Genomic DNA, 21197 nt, shown 5'->3' with positions numbered 1-21197 from the left:
TTGGGATTGACATATATACACCAATATGTATAAAATAGATAACTAGTAAGAACCTGCTGTATAAAAAAAATAAATAAAATAAAATTCAAAAAAAAAGAAAAAAAACCCCAACAAAGTGGATGCTGCCTTGACTGGATGGTGGGGCAGGACGAAAGGCATGGGGACCAGGGATCCCAGGAGCCAGGCTGGTCTGACAGGTCCTTCCCTCATTCACTTTCACCTTGACTGATGTTTTGGTGAAATTATTCATGATTTATTTAGCAATGAACCCCACCGTGTCTGTGCCCCCAAAGGAACCTGACTTGTAACTCTTTTTTTTTTTAAATGGGAATTATTTATTTATTTATTTTTGGCTGTGTTGGGTCTTCGTTTCTGTGCGAGGGCTTTCTCTAGTTGCGGCAAGTGGGGACCACTCTTCATCGCGGTGCGCGGGCCTCTCATCATCACGGCCTCTCTTCTTGCGGAGCACAGGCTCCAGACGCGCAGGCTCAGTAGTTGTGGCTCACAGGCCCAGTTGCTCCGCAGCGTGTGGGATCTTCCCAGACCAGGGCTCGAACCCGTGTCCCCTGCATTGGCAGGCAGATTCTCAACCACTGCGCCACCAGGGAAGCCCTGTGACTTGTATCTCTAACGGATGAGAAGAAGGTGGTGGGAGCGAGGTGCAGGGGAGGTAGGCAGCCAAGCGGAGTAGGGGCCGCACTGCAGAGGAGAGCAGCCTAGACCCCGAGCTTGAGAGCATCGCCCTGGGTGAGAGTCATTGCTCACCCAGGGGCAGAAGCCCTTGGTTCTCTCCCCTGTTTTATATCGTCCCCTGGGGGCGGGCGGATTAGCGACTAGGCAGAGTCTGAGGCTCACGGGACGTCAGGGGAGCACTGCTCCTAATTAGGGGGAGCTGGGGAGGCACTACCTGTCTGGAGACATCCACACAGGTCCGATGCTGACCTGCCTACAGGGATTGTAAGTTAAGGCTGAGAGGCGACTGTTTGACATTGGCTGGAGTCACACGTGTATGGGGGTGGTGGGGGGAGAAGAGAGAAAAAGAGAAGACAGAGAGATTGATTGATTGATTGGTTGTGAGAGGGTAGGAGCAACTGACCAGGGAGGCAGCTGTCTTCTCAAAGCATGCAAAGAAACTGTGGGTTATCAAGCAGATAGGGACTAGCTGATTCTTGGTCAAATGTTGTCTATGACTGATTATTCAGGTGGGTACCGGCCAATGTCTAAACCTCCTGCTCTAGGGAAGTTTTACTGAGCTATGTCCGGGATTTCCTTTAGCACATTGGGATCACAGCTCAGTTTGTTCCATTTAAGTATTGGATACTTTTTAATACTTTTAAAGCAGCTACTCTGTGCCTGCCCCCGCCAGGTGATGTGGGATGTGAAAGAAATACTGGGTACAATCCCTGCCCTAGAGGAACATATCAACTTGATGAAGAGACAAGACTCATACAAATGAAACAAACTTAGGGAAAAATAAAAGACCGGTTTTGGAACGTAGTCGAGTTTTAGGACCCAGCAGGGATGTGTGCTGTGGTGTCAGCAGCCAGTGGCTGCAGCTCCTGGTGAAAGCTGTGCCCCCGGGGTCTGGATGCCTTGAGGAGAAGCCCCAGGGGAATTTGCCACGGGAAACGCTTCACACACGTAGTCGTTATCTGAGCCGCTGCGTTTGTGGGTGTGTCCCCGTCACAGCACTTGGATTCAGTCTCATGACCGTGGCTGCTTGGAGATGCCCCATCGAGGACCTTGTGCTGGGGGGGGACTGTCCGCTGGCTGCCTGTCTGGGGAGAAGTCAAACAACTCGTTAGGCTTGTCCCTGCCTGCAAAGTGGGACAGCGTCATCCATCCTTGTGACCTCAGATGGTTGTACAACAGGAGGGATGGAGCGTGGAGGCCCTTGGGTAGAGCACCGTGTGGTTTATCCCTGGCTGCAAAATCTATTTAGGCAAAAAGAAGTTGGAGTTAATACTCTTCACGCTCTGACACTGCAGTGCTGCCTGCTCTTGGGAGTTCCTCTTTGTCCCAGTGTTCTCTCTCTCTCTCTGGGCTCCCCTGCTCTCTCCAGTCTGCCTGCCACCCCTGCTCCTTAGGTCAGCCGTTCCCCTGTGGTCTTTCGTCACTCCCTGCTTGTTCCCAGACGCTTCCTCTGATCCCCTGGCTTCTGCAGTGATGGAGAGGCACGAGCATGTCTCCCAAGTCTAGATCTCCCGCCCTGTCCTCATTCCTAAGCCCAGATCTTGATCGCTGTCTGCACGTCCTGCAGGCGTGCAGGTCGGCCTTGGCTTCCTCCGAGCCGTCCCAGGTAAAGGCATCGCCCTCACACGGTCAGCACTGACTCCTCTCCTCCCACCTCTGTGCCGCCCGTCACCAGTCACCAGGGCGGCCACGTCTGAGAGCCTCTGATGCTGCTGGAACCCATCCTCTCGCAGCTATTCCCCCCTCTCGTTCTCGAGCCCACACCCTCATTCACTCTCACCCCAACCAGTATTTCGAAACGTTTAGAATTAAACATGTACTTATTTAGCAATAGAACTCCACCTTTCCTATGCCCCAAAGAAATCTTCCTTGTAACTCTAACAAATGAGGTTTAAACAGAGCGGCTTCTTTCTCTCTCTGCCCGGGCAGCCTTGCCCATCTCCTGCCCCACTCCTCCCCAACGGTGGCCCCGAGGCCCCCCTGACACTAGAAACTCAAAGAACATGGCAGGAAAGCCACACCTACCCTCTTGTGACAGTTGATTGTGACAGCCTCCTAAGCCATCTCTCTGTTCCTTCTTCGTCCAGGGTTGTTTCTGTAAAACCCAGACCTGACAAGGCTCAAAACCGCCTTGATAACTGGTCGCCATTCACAGAACAAAGCCTGAACTCCAGCAGGTCCTCAGTCTGACCCCACATCACCTTTTCTTCCCTCCCTCTGGGCCTGTGTGGTTAGCCCTGCGTGAACACTTGGAACTCCCCAGCCCTGCAGGCACTTTAAGCCTCCGTACGCTGCTGGTGCTGTTCCCTCTGCCAGGAACACCTTTCCCCTTGCTTCTCTTCCTGAGGAAAGGCTGTGTACTCCTCAGGTCTGGGTTAGATGTTGTCGCCTCCACGAAACCTTTCTCGAACTTCCTTCTCATCAAGCATAATGTGTCACTCCTTCCCTGTTCCTACAATTTTCTGTTTGCACTTAAAAAAAAAAATGACTTACCTCCTTGCCTTATAGTCACACCAGCAGCAGGGACAATGTCCTCTTTATTTTTGAGTCCGCAGAGCACCCAGCCCGCCACCAGTATACACTTGTTGAGTAAACAAACAACTGAATGAATGAATGAATGAATGAATGAATGAGTTTGACATGCTCGTTAAAGCCCATATGGGCACCAAGGCATCATTTGCCTCCTCTTCCATTGGCTCGTCATTCTTAAGAGGAACGGGCCCCTCTGTACTTCAGCCTTTGCGGCGTCAGGCAGCTAAGGGAAGACAGGGCAGTTCTGAGAACACGGTGGCTGAGCTGCGCCTGGTTCCCTGTAAGTCGCTCCTTCTCCATAATTCTGATCGCTCTGCCCAGTCTCAGACCCTACACTTCTGAACCTCAGCTAGAGGGATTTGAAGAGCACTTTCCAGCATCCATTTAGGTAGCTGGCCTCTTGCCGGCCTTGGTTCCAAGATCCCATCCGCTCTTTTCCCCCGTTTTCACAGGTGGGCCGTGGTTGGCTCTCTCAAGCCTGACCTGTACCCCATCACTCAAGCGCTGGAGCCCTTCCCTTGATGGGAGGGTTCCTGTGCTGAGCCCCAATTTCGTGACCAGGACTTTGCTTTTCGTGGCAAGATCTCCTTAGTGCCAACTTCTGAGTATTTTGTGTTTGTTTAAACCTTAACATTTCCATTCAGTCCAGCTGTCAGTTACTCTCATCCCTCCTTCCCAGGTGCTGTCTGCTTATCTGGTGTCCACTGTCTGTCCTCATTTGCTGTTCACTCAGGTCACACCTGCAGATGTGTTTGCCACCCCTTGGCCGTGGGGCATCCTAGCTCTGCCTCAGACAAGGGCATCACTCACCATACAGGCAAAAAGCCAGAGAGCTTCTACCCTCTCCTGCTCCCGGATAATGCACTTTTCTTTAGCTGCACACTGTCATTCTGATCTTGATACCGAACCTGTCTCACCCGAGTTACCTCAGCTGCATCTTAATGAATCCCCCAGGTCCACTCTTCACCCCTCTTGTAGCATGCTCCACACTTTAGCCAGAAAGATCTTTCAAGATGTAATACTGTTCATGTCACATCACAGTCCTGCTTAAAACCCTTCCTCATCTTACCTCGTTCTTAGGAATAAAGACCACATTTCTAAAGAATGTTAGAAAACACGGCCCTACAAAGCCAGGGGTATCTGGCCCCAACGGCCTCCTCAGCTTCTTTTTTCACTCACTAGCCAACATCCCCCTTCTTCTCATGCATACATCCTGCTTCCTCCCACCCCAGGGCCTTTGAACATGCCATTTCCTTTGTTTGGAACTCTGTTCTTGTCTTTCAGCTTAAAGCTCAAGCACCCCTTTTCCACAATGCCTACCTGTTGCTACCCTCGCTAGCTCTCACCAGCTCCCTGAACTCCTCCTTTATAGCACTTATCACAGTTTTTAATTATATGGTCACGTGATCATTCATTACTGTGTTTCCCTCTAGTGAGGTCCAAGGACAGGGACCATGTCCGTGCTGCTCACAATTTTATTGAGCCCTGTGATTAACATGGGGTCAGTGCCTCATACACATTATTAGATGACGGGGATAACACCAGCATGATCCTACCTGACCAGTCCCACAGAAGTTAACCAGGTCTGTGTATAAGCATGTCCTAGGGACGATGCTCTGCCACCCAGCGCCTCATAAGCCCGAGCACGGATACTGCCTCACAGAGGGTAAACCATGAAACAAATGTACAACATGGGGCTCCTGAAATCCTTACTCAACCTCCCATATTGTTTATTGAAAGTATTTGGATGTGCATATTTATTACTTAGTTTTCTTGTTGTAGGGAATTTGATAGATACTACATACCATTGCACTCTACATTTACTGCATTTCCTTGAGTTCAGAGCCAGTAAAAAGTTCATCTCTTCATGTTAATTGTCTCCTTCTTTCAATCACATGAGAATTCTACTCCCCATTGGGTTTCTTTTTTTCTTTTCTTTTTTTTTTTCTTAGCTGCTGGGGTACTCTGTGCTAAATTTCATGCTTAACAGAGTAAAATTACCTCTGCCCAGGTATCCTGTTATATCTGTCCTCTGTTGTTTTTATTATTTATTTATTTATTTTTGGCTGCTTTGGGTCTTCATTGCTGTGCATGGGCTTTCTCTAGTTGCGGCGAGCAGGGGCTACTCTTCATTGCGGTACATGGGCTTCTCATTGTGGTGGCTTCTCTTGTTGCGGAGCATGAACTCTAGGCGCGTAGGCTTCAGTAGTTGTGGCTCTAGAGCACAGGCTGAGTAGTTGTGGCACACGGGCTTAGTTGCTCCGCGGCATGCGGGATCTTCCTGGACCAGGGCTCGAACCTGTGTCCCCTGCATTGGCAGGCGGATTCTTAACCACTACGCCACCAGGGAAGTCCCTCTGTTGTTTTTAAAGTGATTTCTTTGTTGTTCTATTGTGTTATGCTTAATTATTAAAGGAAATTTAGATTCTTTTGTTAGGAATATATATATTTATATGTTATATAATATACATTTTTATTTATATTATATATTAGCTACATATGATGTATATATCATATGTAATATATATTACAAAGCCCTTATATCCCCTTTTTTATCCCATAGTGGTAACAATCCATATTCTTCCTTCGGAGCCACGCTGGTGAGGGAAGATGAAAAGAATCTGTGGAGCGTGCCTCGCGATGTGTCCCACACAGAGGCAGACGACGACAGGATCCTCTACAATTTGATCGTTGTTCGTAATCAACAGGCCAAAGATTCAGAGGTAAGCACCTTTTGAGATCTTGCTGTGTGCAGGTGATAATGTCCAGTGAAAAACAGCAATAATGGAGAAGACCAGCTTAGAATAGAGAAGAGAATGAAGGAGGAGATGCGTGAAACATAGGGCAGGTCTTTTAGCAGCATCTAGTTGCTAATTTTAGCTGGTCTTGGTACACCTGTTTAATACACAGATGAGACTGATTTCTAATTGTTACTTTAATGATACAAGTTATAGCAGTTCGGAAACAGCAAGGCAGTGCTTTTCAGATCGTGAAGATACTTTATGGTCTTAAATGGCTTAAGCAGTCCATCTCTAATCTTTCCAATTGTTTAGCAAGACACCATTAAAGATTCAGACTGAAGATTGGGAGGTACTTTGCATCATCACTACTGAATTAATGGGACCTGAACTGTTTTTTTTTTTCCGTTTGTATCTTCTTAAATTGCGCTTATGGATCAAACAGCGTATCTGCCATATGTGAGGTGATTTTTGTGATAAGGCTTGAAACCACTCTTAATGGACTTTTAATCAAAGTCATTGATATGGGAACACCAGAATATTGAAAAGGAGACAACTTCATAAATGAAGAGAAGACAGCAAAAGGGATGATGTTTTATTTTCTCCTTTATTCCAAAAGTAGTATTATAGTACTATACATAATACAATATAATGTTATGTGTATCATTTTCCAAGTAATACAACCTAAGTTTTCTAACTTCTGTGTTCATCTGTTAGTTCTGAGTAGATGCCTATATTAGATATGACTTTATGTTTTCCTTTGTATCATGTAGTAATTGAGAAGAACAGAGACATTTAAAACCTCAGGCTTAGGCTCTGAAGAAAAGCACCAGAGTGTGTATGTATGGGAGCAGGGTTATGTCAGGGGGTGTGTCTGTTCCTTATCTAGGTTTCTTTATTTCTGCTAATTAATTGTTAACTGTTTTTCCCCCCGAAAACATTGCTTTAGCAGGAGATGATAACTTTAGAAGAGTCATGTGTCCCGGTCCTTTAATTCTGGTGTGACTTGGGATGCCTTTGGGGGGTTGGAGGTGGGCTGAGAGGTGGGGAATGACAGTTGCCTCTGATTCTTGAGGCCTGGGGGAAGAGAAGGCTGGAGCATCCCTCAGTGGCTTTGATGAGCATCCTTTCTTGGGTGTGGAGTGCTGGTAGGGACAACTTCTGCTAGATATCCATCACAGCGCTTAACTCAGAGGCATAGCATATTACTGACCATGCACTGCGCTACCCCTGGCTTCCCCCCTGCTACCCCCTCCTCCACTGGTAACATTTAAAGGACATCATAAAGGCTGCTCAGGCCAGGAATAGCCATCCTGGCTGCCCTTCCTGAGCACATGGACAGGAATGCTTGCATGACCTTGTTTTCCCTTTAATGGGAAGCATTAATCCTTACCCTGCTGTACTGGGCTGACCAGTTAGGGTTTCTGCTGGTGAGAATGGAACTAGTTCTTCTCTTTTCTTCCTTTTCTTTCTCCACTCTATGCAAAGCTGGGACAACAATAGGGAAGTGATATATATAGCACACCTTTCTCTGTCTCCCCAGGGCCTCATGCCAGATGTGAAAGGGGCTTGAAGGGTGTTTGCACTGAGCCTGGCAGCTCTCTCTGGAGGAGCTCCTGTCTCTCTGCCCTGTTGGTCTTTACTTTTGAAAAGGCAGTAGAGGAGGCAACGTGAGCTGCAAAGCGCTCTGAATAAGCACAGCTTCCAAAGCGGCCACTGTGTCATTTCTGTGCTGCTCTTGGACCTGTGTGAAGGGCCTTCCAGAAGGCTTTTTCTTTTTTTTCTTTTTTTTTTCTTATTAGCTGAAATTCAATCCTTTATTATTCAGGTACAGAAGAAATAAATAAGAATAGAAGCAATATCTTTTCTCCCATATTTTCCTCAGTATGTTGGAAAAAACCTCTTCTTGATTTGAATACAAGTACACCACTACTTTGTCATCTAGGCCATTTAATGTTGTGTAACATGTATATATACAGCACCTCACATTCATACTTAATGGAGTAGTGTACAATGAGTGAGTTCCAGATGTAGAAATGTTCTGTACGTAGTTTGACTGGTAAACTTCTCAGTGGCACGGATCATGTCTCTGTCTTACACTTTACCTATACTTTAAATGGCTACAGGTCCCATTTTTTTTTTTTTAATAATTCTTTATTTTTATTTATTTATTTTTGGTTGTGTTGGGTCTTCATTTCTGTGCGAGGGCTTTCTCTAGTTGCGGCGAGCGGGGGCCACTCTTCATCGCGATGCGCGGGCCTCTCACTATCGCGGCCTCTCTTGTTGCGGAGCACAGGCTCCGGACGCTCAGGCTCAGTAGTTGTGGCTCACGGGCCTAGTTGCTCCGCGGCATGTGGGATCTTCCCAGACCAGGGCTCGAACCCGTGTGCCCTGCATTGGCAGGCAGATTCTCAACCACTGCGCCACCAGGGAAGCCCTACAGGTCCCGTTTTTGGGAACTTTTTATAACAGTGATTCTCAGACTTGAGTGTATATAAGGATTACTTTGAAAATAAGTTTCCTGGACCCCATTCCTGGAGATTTTTTTTTTTGAATTTTATTTTATTTTTTTATACAGCAGGTTCTTATTAGTTATCTATTTTATACGTATTAGTGTATATATGTCAATCCCAATCTCCCAGTTCATCCCACCTCCCCCGCCCCGAAGGCTTTTTCTTCTCCTTGCCTAGGAAATGAAGTCAAGTTTAACTCTAGAGGAACTCTGCAACCAGAACAGGCCGTCAGGTCAATAACATGAAGATGTGATGATGATGATTTTACATGAAATGATGTGAAATGTCTCTGTTCATGGTGCTTCCTTTTTTTTTCAGGTGTAAAAAAAATACATATACGTACACAAGATATATATAAAATATACATTTTAAGGTATGTATGTATACATACATACATAATATATATACATGGTTAAAAAATGTTTCTTATGTTTTCTTCCAAAAATTTGAAATGCATATAAAAGCATATATTAATATATTAATATATCTATTCACTTTCCCACAGATTGGATCATATATTACATATCATTCTGCACCCTTTTTTTCCACTTAATAATATATTTTGGACATATTTTCACTTCAACATGTGTAGATTTACCTTAGTGGTTTTGGGGGCTCTCTTGTATTCTCTTGCATGAATTCACTATCATTTATTCAGCCAGTCCCTATTAATATTTAGGTTGATTCAGGTTTTTTGCTATTAGGAGCAGAAGCAATGCTACAGTGGGTATCCATATATACTTGTATACCCTGCCATCATTTTTTCAGGAGTAGAATTGCTGGATCAAAGAGTATGTGTGTATTTAAAATGCTGGAATTGTCACAGTGCTTCCTTCTTGGGGGAACCTAGGAAAAACACTTCAGGGTGCAAAACTGACTAGTGTTGGGAATTCATACAGTGTTTAAGAGGAGCAGCTGCTGAGCTCCAGATAGCTGTTCGCCATGCTTAGGATGGAATTGCCAGAACTTTGGATTTTTAAGAGAAGCTAAAAATCCAAACTTACATATAAAATGTCCAGATTTTTAAATGATAGTTCACATTCAAAAAATGTGTCAGCTAAACAAAATAACGTTTATGGGCTACTGATATATAAGGAACATTTACAATAAGGACTACTACTACTTAATATTATTGTTATTTTGTTCAGTATTATTGAAAAATGAACTCACCATTGATTTAGAAGGTAGAAGTGGGAAGCTGGGGTTGTTTTAAGTTTGAACATTCATATTGCTTATTTTCTTTTTCATGCAGGGTAAAATTGGTACAAATTTTAATGAAACGGAGGATTTTAGTTTTGAGGGAAAAACAAATTCCACCTACTAAGGAACAAGAAACCCTAGATATTTTTGCATGATACAATTTAGAAGCTCAAGCAAGGCGTTAAGGAAAACTGAACATTATGTTTTTCCTTGAGTAGCAATAGCGTGAAAGACCCAGGAATGTCCATATTTGGAATTCTCTGAAAAATGAAGAGTAATTTCAAAACAGTCTACACTACACCGCCTACATTCCCTTTCTGAATCTGGAGCTGGTGGAGGAAGGCTGCAAATATAGTTAAAGCTACATTCGCTGTGTTGCCCCAAATTGGACAATAAATCAGAAAAGAAGATATATAGGAGAGCAAATAATGAAGCAAAGGCATGAACTTAAAATTACTTTCAGTGTCAGAAAATAAAACAGTAACATTATTTAATTCTAATATAACCCACTTTCATTTACACAAGCCTTCAAAAGGTTGAAGACTGTCAGCAGAATAACTGATGCATTTACAGATCTCCAAGTAGTGGAAAAATTTTACTCTTGTCTTTGACTTTGTAAAATACTTTATGTTTAAGAAATAGTAAACAACCTCAAGTCTCCACTCGCTGGACGAGGCTCGCTCTGGTCAGGCCATCTGACTTCTCTATAAGTGGGTGAACACTGGCTATGGTTGGCGATAGAACTGCAAGTTTTACGCCAAGCGTGAAGGAGCAAAATAACAGTGGAAAATTGAAGCAATTCTCTAGATCATTCTGGGCTTCTCAAAAGGCCTTTTTGTTTGGGGTCCAGATGATCCGGACTGTTGAATGCAACCATTCTTTATTTGACTTTGCTAGTGACTGTTTGGGTTAGAGGGGGAGGGAATAAAAACACTCATTAGGATCTGAGAGTCAAGCCATCTTACCCTCTGTGTTCTAGGTAATAATATTTATGGAGGATTATGTTGGGTGCTGAGCAGTAGCATACTGCTTAATGCGTGTGTTCCAGGCAAGAACCGAAGCCTCACAATACCCCTGTGAAAGAGGGATTTTGACACATAAGATCAGAGGCCTTTGGTCATCTGTCCAAGGTGTTGGAGTCAGGGAATTGGGATCGTAGTTCACTCTGTATGACCTGGAAGCCTGTATGATGGGAAACGCTGCCCCCCGTCTCTCTATTGAGCTTAGAAAGAGTCTCAGTGGAATCTTTTTGATCAAAGACAAAGTTATCAAATGGGTGTTAACTTACTGCCGAACAGCCGCTCTGGTGTGTGTATTTGTCAACCATTACTCACCCTGCACCAACTGAGTCACCGAGTGGATGACTTTATTTATTTAGTATCAACCTGTATTGGGCAGTGCATGTAACATCCTCTAGGTGACGCTGCTTGGGAATTTGTAACGCCTTGAGCACCATTCTGGGTACAAAAATCTATTGGACTCCACCGGAAGACATCGTTTGTCTGTCTGTGAGGTTCTTTTCTATTCTTTGCCCGCCCCCAACTTTAAAAAAAATATCTAAGCATTTTGGATATTAACATTAAGGTAATCCATGTTTCTTACCGAGTAGGTAGCACATCAAAGCTCTGTGTAAGCCAACAAAGTTGAGACAACAAATATTAGAAAACGATGCAGGCAAGGGGAAAATCATTAGATATTCAGTAGCATGTGAGGTGCTGAAAAACATGCCTTTTGGAATGAGACAGTTGGGGATGAGAGTCATACCTCTGCCGTGTCCTAAGATGACACTGAATAGTTATTTAAACTCGGGGAGATCATACTATTTATTGTCCAGTTTGGGACACAGTCACAAGGTCTTAACTAAGAAGAAAGGGAGGTGCTAATATTGAGTATGCCAGGCCAAAGATATAAATTGGGGCTGCCCTAGACAAGCTGGGATATATGATCACCTTTTTAAAAAATTGTGGTAAAATATAAATAACATAAAATTTGGCATTTTAACCATGTTTTAGTGTCAGTTCAGTGGCATTAAGTACATTCACATTGTTGGGCAGCCATCACCACCATCCATCTCCAGGACTTTTCATCTTCCCAAACTAAAACTCCATACCCATTAAATGACAACTCCCTATAACCCCTTCCCCCAGTCCCTGGAAACCACCTTTCTACTTTCTGTCTGTGAATTAGACTACTTTAGGTACCTCATATTAATGGAATCGTACAATATTTGTCTTTTTTGTGACTGGCTCACTTCACTTAGCAAAATGTCCTCAAGGTTCATCCATGTTGTAGCATGTGTTAGAATTTCCTTCCTTTTTAAAGCTGAATAATATTCTATTGTATGTATAAAATCACATTTTGTTTATTCATTCTTCTGTCACCAGGCACTTGGGTTGCTTCCAACTTTTGGCCAATGTGAGCAACGCTGCTATGAACGTGGGTGTACAAATATTTGTTTGAGTCCCTGATTTAAATTCTTTTGGGTATATACCCAGAAGTGGCATTGCTGGATCATATGGTAATTCTATGTTTAATTTTTTGAGGAACCGCCATACTGTCTTCCACAATGTCTGCACCATTTTACATTCCCAACAGCAAGGCATGAGAGTTCTAATTTATCCACATCCTCACCAACACTTGTTATTAAGATCACCTTTCTTAACCTCTAAACTGATCAATAAAACAGCTGATGACTTCATATTGATCAGTTTTCACATCCACATAGAGTAGAGACAGTAGAAACTGTGGGCCAGTCACCGCCGCTGAATATCAGCGTTAGGGATGTAAACCCGGAAGAGGCTGGTATCTTGACAGAGCCTCTCTCTGAGCTGCCTGTCCGTGGAAGGGAAATAGACAGGTCAGAAAACTGGGGGAGCTCTTTGTACCTGAATTCTATTCTGTTTTTTTCCAAGCATCCATATACTAAAATGCAATGGCCAGGCCCTGGTTCTTTTACTGCCCTTTAGATTCTGTCCTCATTGGCCCCCTTCCCCTGGAGCCCCAGAAAGATAGTAGATAATACACCTTGGGAGTACTGACAGGTCAGTGACAGAGAGGGTGGACAACGCATTGGGGACCTCCAGGAAGATGCAGTGCCTGTAGGAGAAGGGCAGGGAGCTGGCCATCTCTTTCCATTGCTAGAACTTCACTGTTGCAGTAACAGGTTGCTGCACCTCTGGGTTTTCTGAGTTATTGTGCTTGTGATGGTGAATTTCCAGAAGGCAGACCACATGTTTATTGGCACGCATATGCAGTGCCAATAATTCACTGATAAAGAATTCTGTCTCTCCATTAGTTTTTTTTACAACTTGCATAAACCAGTTGGGCCTGAGAAGAAACAGAAACCATAAAGCTGCCTCAAGAGTTGTATTTTTTTTAACTTATAGTTGACTAGTTGTAAATTTGAAACACAGGGATTAATACCAAGTTAAGCCTCCAGTGACCTACCTCAGTGATGGCTTTGGCTTTTTCTAGAACAAGTGAGATCAGCAGAAATGCCTGCCTGTCATAGAGTCAGGGTGCCTCCTCCATGCATTGCCTGGATTTCCACAGCAGTCTTTTGATGTAGATGAGTTATTTATTAAAAAGAGAGTGAGAGAGAGACCCGAAGAGGTTTCGTCTTCTTGATAGTGTCCAGAAATGGGCTTCTGACTCAGGGTTCGATGCCTTCCCTTTGGGGTGGAGAAGGAAAGCTAGAAGGATCTGAGGATTTAGAGCAGATAGCTGAATGCTTTTCTTTGTCCTTTATTTTAAATGTGAGCAGGAATAATCATGTGGTAAAAGAAGCTTATAAGCCTAGAACTCTATAGAAAAAAAAAAAAAGGCACTTTCCAACTTATTTCCCTCTTTAGAAAACACCGATGTGTGATTGATTTTTCAAATGTATCTGTGCTATTTTATATACAGGATTTGTTTCAACAAAAGTTCAAGTTCTGCCTGATATGTCTATTTATTGGTTAATTTTATTAAAACCAATGTGTCTAATGTTCAGTTAGGCAGGCTTGGTTTGAAATGAGTGTTTTCAGTTCTCTGTATCCCTGAGAGTCTAATATTTTTTAGTCTTGATGTTAATTTAGGGTCAACAATGTAGAAAACTCTTTTCTGTCCTTCCTACATCCCCTGCCTCTCAACTCAATAGGAGGACGAACTGATTTCTATTGCCATTAAGTTAGAATTTCTGGTTTCATCAAAGTAAGGACCCACTTTGAGTTTCACAACTATTCTTAGGTCAACACAATGGGCATGTTCATGAGGGACCCTGGTTGGTTGTTCATGCAAAGCTCACAGGCTTGTGATACTATGAGTGTGTCACTTCTGCCCCAGATCTAGTAATCGGCTTTACAGGTCTCTGAACTTGATTTTCTCAGGGCACATAGAGCTACTTGAACTTAGGGAGTGTATTAGAGAAACAGATCCAACAGGCTGGGCTGTGTGTGTGTATCTATCTCTATAGCTCTTTATCTGTATACTTATACCTATACCTGTCTCTCTCTATTTCTCTATCTTATCTATCTCTATCATTCTGTCATCCCTATCTATCTATCTATCATCTGTCTATTTACATTTTTTTAAAGGAATTGGCTCACACAATTGTGGAGGCTTGGTGAATCCAGAATCTGATGGGGGAGGCCAGCAGGCTGGAGACTTAGGGAATAGTTGCAATTCAAGTTCAAAGGCAGAATTCCTTCCTGCAGAGAGGAGGTCAATCTTTGTTTTATTGGAGCCTTCTAGTGATTAGGTAGGGCCCACCCACATTATAGAGAGTAATCTGCTTTACTTGGAGTGTACTAATTTAAATATTAATCTCATCCACAAAACACCTTCACAGAAACATCCAGAATAATGACTGACCAAATATCTGGGCACTGTGGCCCAGCCAAGTTGGAACATAAAATGAACCATCATAGTGGATTTTACTAATGCTAATCAAATTCGCAAGAGACTGCCGTATAAACCCAAGTGCACATAACCATTTGATGGGCCATAAACTTGACTGGTCCATCCAGCCTCTCCCCTATAATGAAATATGTAAAGGAAACTAGTGACCACACTAGAAGGTGACTGGGAAAGAGGGATCAGAGATCGATGGCAACTGCCATCTATGGAACACTTACTGTATACCTGATGCTGCTCTAAGTATGTTACATATACAGTGTTAGCTGCTGTTGGCCTCCAGATGTGATAACCTGGTGCTTTCATCTCCAGTATAAAGCTACTCCTGTGATTTGGTTAGGACACCCTGCCCCTTGATGGTGGTAGATAGAGGTTTCTGAACATCACCCCCAGGTGAACTGTAGCTTCAGGAACTGGACACAGGCAGGGATTCGGGAGGGCAGGCAGCAGAATACGGAATCAAGGGAAATCCAGAACCGTGTAATATTAGACGAATCTGCGACTGAGACCAAGGGAGATATTTCGAATAAAGGCTCAAATTGAAGGGGCTAGGCAGTTACCCAAACAGAGCCAGCAGATTAGCAGTGGAAGATAGGGATCTCTAGACATCGCAGTCCGAGTGAAATAATCTGTGTAGATTATTGCAGTAGAATTTAATGCATTGCCAAGGCTCGGCAAGTCCTACTATCCCATTTTCTCCCGTGGAACCTCTTGACTATTTCCCCAGTCCAATAATGACATCATCTCTGTTGCCCATGGACAGCTACACCTCTCCAGTTGAAGGCACATTCATTTTCTTGATTTATTATTTAATATGTAAAGCTGGATTGAAGGCATAGAAACTGATGAGGCTATTGAGCTTTGAGGAATCTCTGCCCAGACTGCGGCAGCATTCAGTAGAGTTCTACATTTTCCTCTTGGCTGAGACACAAGAGAGCCCAGGGGAAGTGGTGGCCTCAGAGTGGTATCCCTTGTGATCAAAATAGCTCCTTTGCTTCCTCAACAGTTGTTTTGGCCCCATTCACTGGTTTGAAATTCTTTTAAGGTGGAGCAGCCTAAATACATATTTAAAATATTTATTTATTTATTTGTCTGCGCCGGGTGTTAGTTGCGGCGTGTGGCCTCTAGTTCCCTGATCAGGGATCAAACCTGGGCTCCCTGCATTGGGAGCGCGGAGTCTTAGCCACTGGACCACCAGGGAAGTCCCTGGAGTAGCCTAAATATTGAATCTAAGTTACATCAACTCATCCGGCAGTTCCGGTGTTTGCACTCATCCTATGGATATTCTCACACAGTTAAACAAAGATATGCATTCTCTGCAGTAGTGTTTTGAAAAGTCAAAATCTGGAAATAAAAATATTTGATGAAGGTACTGGTTAAAAAAATAACAGGGTAGGATTTATAGATACTGACTTGGAAAGATAGTTATGATCTATTGCTAAGTGGGCATGTATAATATTATCCCATTTGTGTAGAAAGAGATTTCATTTGTGTAAAAGCATATGTATGCTAATATATAGCAATAAAATTTCTTCATAAGAAGGTTACCTATGAACTTTTTTTAGCCTTGGTGACCACTGGGGAGTAGAAGTGGATGGAGAAAGGGATGCTTTTACTTTCTTTTAACTTTGTGGTCTTCTGTACTGTTTGAAAGCAATTTTAGACTATAGGTGTGTATTGCTTCTGTATACATATACTTCGTATAAAATAATTATTTCACAGCACACTTTGTGGTGGCTATTTCCTTAGGTCTTTCTAATCTGTCTTGTTTTAGTGTGGGTATGTGGGAGAAAGGGGAAGGGGTGGGAAGAAGGAGGGAGGGAGGAAGAGAGAGAGAAAAAGAGAGATTAAGAGAGAGAAAATGAGAGTTAGTTTCACAGGACTGGAGCACACTTTGAGGAATCCTGCCAGAATGGACTGAATGGCAGAATGTGCGTGAAGCAGTCAGCTGGTATTTATCTTTTTAACATTATAAGATTCATCTAATAAATCAGGCTCTTTCTCTGAAGCTCGCCTCCCCTCCAGCTGCCTGTGAATTCACATGGTAATTAACAGAGACGTATTTGTACGATTCTTCCCCACCCGCCCCGCCACCCTGCCCCCGCCTCTTCCTTTGATTGGTCTTGTTCATCTTAGAATAACTGAAAATGGCTCTTAATTGCACAGAGCCCGCGAGAGCCCTGGATACTGGCGCGCTGGGTCTCCACGGTGTGAATGTGCTCAGCTGGGGAATCTCTGAAGCCTTACGAGGAGTCCTCCATAAGTACAGCTTTTTGGTTTTGAGTGGATGCCGAGGGGGAATGGCAGCACCTGCCCGGTTCTGATGGGGGCCCAGATCTGTGGCTTTTCAGTCCTAAAATCGCCGAAGTGTTCTGGAAGGAGACCGTATTTTTCTTGATATGAAACCACCCTTCCATTTAGGTACCCAGTCCCTGGGTACCTGTTGTCACATAATCATTACACCATGCTGTATACCGCCCTGGAGGGAGCTGTGCCCTTTGATGGTTTTGCAATAGGAGAGGCAGGTCAGGTGGCTTATGAATACAAACTGAGTCTACCCTCTTGAAATGATCGTCCTGTATAACTAGAAATGAGGTGAGGTAAAGTCACATCCAAGCTTGTTTACCACGTTGCTGTTGTCATTGTTATTATTAAGTAATTTGGAGCCCGGACCTAGCGATTATCATACTAAGTGAAGTAAGTCAGACAGAGAAAGACAAGTTATCATATGATATCACTCATATGTGGAATCTAATTTTAAAAAAGATACAAATGAACTTATTTATAAAACAGAAGCAGGCTTATGGATATCGGAAACAAACTTATGGGTACGAAAGGGGAAATGCGGGGTGGGGGGAATAAATCAGGAGCTTGGGAGGAACACGCACACACTGCTATATATAAGATAGATGACTGACGGGGACCTACTGTATAGCACAGGGAACTCTACCCAATATTCTGTGATAACCTATATGAGAAAGGAATCTAAAAAAGAATGAATATATGTATATGTATAACTGAATCACTTCGCTGTACACCTGAAACTAACACAACATTGTAAATGAATTATACTCCAATAAAATTAAAATATTTAAAAAAATAAAGTAAGCGTAGACAGAGCTTAAAAACATAAACAACTTGGAGCCAGGTTCGGTGGACCTGAGCCACAGTTCACCTCATTCCTTCTACATGGATGCAGTTTGTGGTAGGAGACCACACACAGGTGGGCAGGGTGTGTTTGGACCCCATGTTGTCAGTCCTGGCTGTGGCTCCAAGAACCGGAAGATCTACGTGCTTCTGCTGCTTCCCCAGGTCCAGATGCTGGGCAGTCAGCAGGGAGGGGCGAGCAGGAGGAAGTCCTCATAGATACTTTTTGTTTCATTGTGCAGCCGAATGTACTTGTCTCTTGGCACTGATTTTTATTCTTACTTTTTTTGCCAGCCTTGGCGAGTTTACCAGGAAGTTTTGAAACCAGGTACAAGGGGTGGAGATAAACCCCCCCCTGCTGTTGAGTTTGTTGTTAAACACAGGACATGCTCTGGGACGTGAGCTTTTACCCGTCGGTCCCTGTCTCTTTGCCAGCACAAAAGGACTCCGAGGAAAGCTGTGAGTGGGAATGGCAGCAGCTTGTAAGAAGAGAGACCTTCTGACCAAGGACTGGTCAGGGTGCCTGCTCTTCCAGCCCAGTCTTGACAATCGGCGAAAATACGTTTCAAAATGCCCTCTGTCGTCTTGTACTGCGTAGACTGTCATCTGTCTAAAGTCAGAGAGGTTTCCGTATTTTTTCTACTGGGAAATGACTGTAGGCCATGCTTTTAAGCCATCACCCATTTGCTTCTCTAGGCAGACGTCTGGAGGGAAGGGGTAATGTGTCAGGATGCGGTGGACCGTCTGGGGTAGGACCGAGCTACCCAAGGATGTATTGTCACCGGCAAGATGGGCGGAAGGCTGCAGAGCCCTCCTCCCTGCCTTTCCGGGGCCCCCATTGACTTCTGGAGGGCCCCCCCACCAGGGTTCGTCTCATGTTACCCTATGGCTGTGTCCCCTTTGTTGGCTCATCATCAAGCCTGCCCCAGCCCTCTCCAAGTACCCCATCACTAACATTTTCTCTCCCATCTTTCCACCCAATTAAATGTCCATTTACTCTGTGTAGGCTCAGCTTAACTGGAAGTTAAAAAGAAGCAGGTGTCAGTTCAAAACCAGAGGAATTCAGTGAAGGGTATGAATGATTTAAGGAGGCACTTGGGAACCCAAACTCATCATCCCTGGGGAAATCTGAGGAAGAGGAGAGGTTTTTCTGAGCAGAGAGGGCAGCTCAGCTCAGTGGTCTCCTGCCGGGCTTCCAGATGTATTCATGCCTATTGTCACTGTGATTTCCGGTCTTTCCTGGATTGGGGTTGGAGCAGCCTCGTCACGTTGGAAACACTGCCAGAAACTTGCCCTGTGAGATTCCTGGGATGGGGACAGCGTCCTGCGTGTGAGGGCCCTGAGGGTGGAGGCCGAGGCACTGGATGAGCCAGACTGCTGCTTGTCCCAGAGGATTTTGTGGGGCCCAAGGCCTGAATTGGTGAAAGGGGTGGACCTGGGCATGAGCTGGCAGTCAGCATCAAGCACAACAAGCACAGCCTTGAGCTGCACACGAATGTGGTCAATGAGCCGGGGGTGCCTGGACGGCTTAGCAGTCTGACTCAGGGCAGGTAAGGGGGTGGCATTTGAGAAACAATCTCCCTTCGAGCTGGCAGATCCTCTGCTGATGTTGAAACACTGGCTGCCGTTCTTACCACTCACTCTGCCTGTTCCTCTGCCCTAGTTTGGAAAGGTCTTTCCTTCCTCTCCTGTTTCTCCTGCTCCCGGCTTTTCTTCCAGCCGAGGGCAGGGCTTTGTAAAACACCCAGGTGGGGAAACAAGCAGAACCTGCTTTTTCTTCCATCCTTTCCTCCATTTTGCTTGCTCATATTATCACCTCTGTCTGTGCTTGTCTTTAAAGTGAACGTCTCAGCCGATGCTGGGTAAGATTTAGTCATTGAGAGGAACTCGCTCAGGTCCAAATGTATCTAGGCTTTTGATTGCTGAATGTTCAAAAACACAGCGTTTCATTGATGCTTCAGTCCTCGCCTTCGTATTTTAATCCATGACATGGCATGTATCTTTTGCCTGCTTTAAAGTGATGTTTGGGGGATAGAAAGCACCTTTGACTATATAGCAAAAGGCACGTACTGAAATGTTTCAGAGTGATGGTTTTCTATTGTGTGGACTGCAGTTGGCACTACTGCTTTTTTAACCAATCATGGCAGCTGACACTGTGCTTCTGGCAAACATCCTCTTCTTTTTTTAAAAAAAATAAATTTATTTATTTATTTATTTAGGCTGCATTGGGGTTTCTTTTATTTTTTTTTTTTGTTTTTAACATTTTTATTGGAGTATAATTGCTTTACAATGGTGTGTTAGTTTCTGCTTTATAACAAAGTGAATCAGTTATACATATACATATATCCCCATATCTCTTTCCTCTTGCGTCTCCCTCCCTATCCCACCCTTCTAGCTGGTCACAAAGCACTGAGCTGATCTCCCTGTGCTATGCGACTGCTTCCCACTAGCTATCTACTTTACATTTGGTAGTGTATATATGTCCATATATACACTACCACTCTCTCACTTTGTCCCAGCTTACCCTTCCCCCTCCTCATGTCCTCAAGTCCATTCTCTAGTAGGTCTGCGTCTTTATTCCTGTCTTAACATCCTCTTCTTAAAAGGTCACCAGTCATATTGGATTAGGGCTCACCCTAGTGATCATTACTAATGATCTTGGTTACTTCTGTAAAGACACTGTCTTCCAATAAGGTCCCATTCTGAGGCACCGGACATCAGCATATACATTGTGGGGGGACACAAGTCAACCCGTAATTGTAGGCACGCCATTGATAGGATTAAAAATACTTACTTTGTTTGGTGGTCAGATGTAGACCCTGTGGGTGTAGTGTGTTTAAAGAGTCTGCCCTCAGGGAGCTTACATTCTATTGAAGGGAGACGGACAGCAAATAACTATAATGTAGGTTGTGTAGGGGCAGAAAAATTTTCCCTTCCTTCTAGGTTCTTTGGCTGGTCTAATAATTAAATTGATATAAGACAGATTAACAGTAGAAAAACAAACTTAATTATGTATATACAGGATTCCCATAAAGATGTGAAGACATAATTGAGGCTGATGTAACATCCTGAGCTAAGGAAAGGGGTAGGCGTCCAGGGGTACAAAGGGGAGGAAAGCCATTCATGGGAAGGCAGAGGAGATGTTTGAAAAACAAAAGTTTCCCTGTTATGCAGATAAGTTTCCTAGATAAAAGATGATTATGGATACAGGCCCACTTTCCAATATAAATTTAGGCAGTTGAGGGGGAGGTAAATGTTCATTGCAGCTCTATTTACAATAGTCAGGACATGGAAGCAACCTAAGTGTCCATCGACAGATGAATGGATAAAGAAGATGTGGCACATATATACAATGGAATATTACTCAGCCATAAAAGGAAACGAAATTGAGTTATTTGTAGTGAGGTGGATGGACCTACAGTCTGTCATACAGAGTGAAGTAAGTCAGAAAGAGAAAAACAAATACCGTATGCTAACACAT

The 21197-nt window shown here is 44.0% G+C and overlaps 1 protein-coding gene across 2 annotated transcripts in view; it reads left to right on the top strand.

The window, feature by feature from the left end:
- MREG (melanoregulin) overlaps positions 1–21197 on the top strand; it is a 115043-nt gene that overhangs the window by 67443 nt on the left and 26403 nt on the right. For both annotated transcript variants that reach the window (XM_082467495.1, XM_082467496.1), the window contains one exon: positions 5789–5948. In XM_082467495.1, coding sequence (XP_082323621.1) covers positions 5789–5948 — 160 coding nt within the window. The remainder of the gene's footprint in view (positions 1–5788; positions 5949–21197) is intronic.

This window comes from Balaenoptera physalus, assembly GCF_965194825.1.
Source record: "Balaenoptera physalus genome assembly, chromosome: 6".
NCBI classification, from domain to species: domain Eukaryota; kingdom Metazoa; phylum Chordata; class Mammalia; order Artiodactyla; family Balaenopteridae; genus Balaenoptera; species Balaenoptera physalus.
The sequence above is the reverse complement of the archived record's forward strand: the minus strand, read 5'-3'. Positions and strand labels throughout refer to the sequence as shown.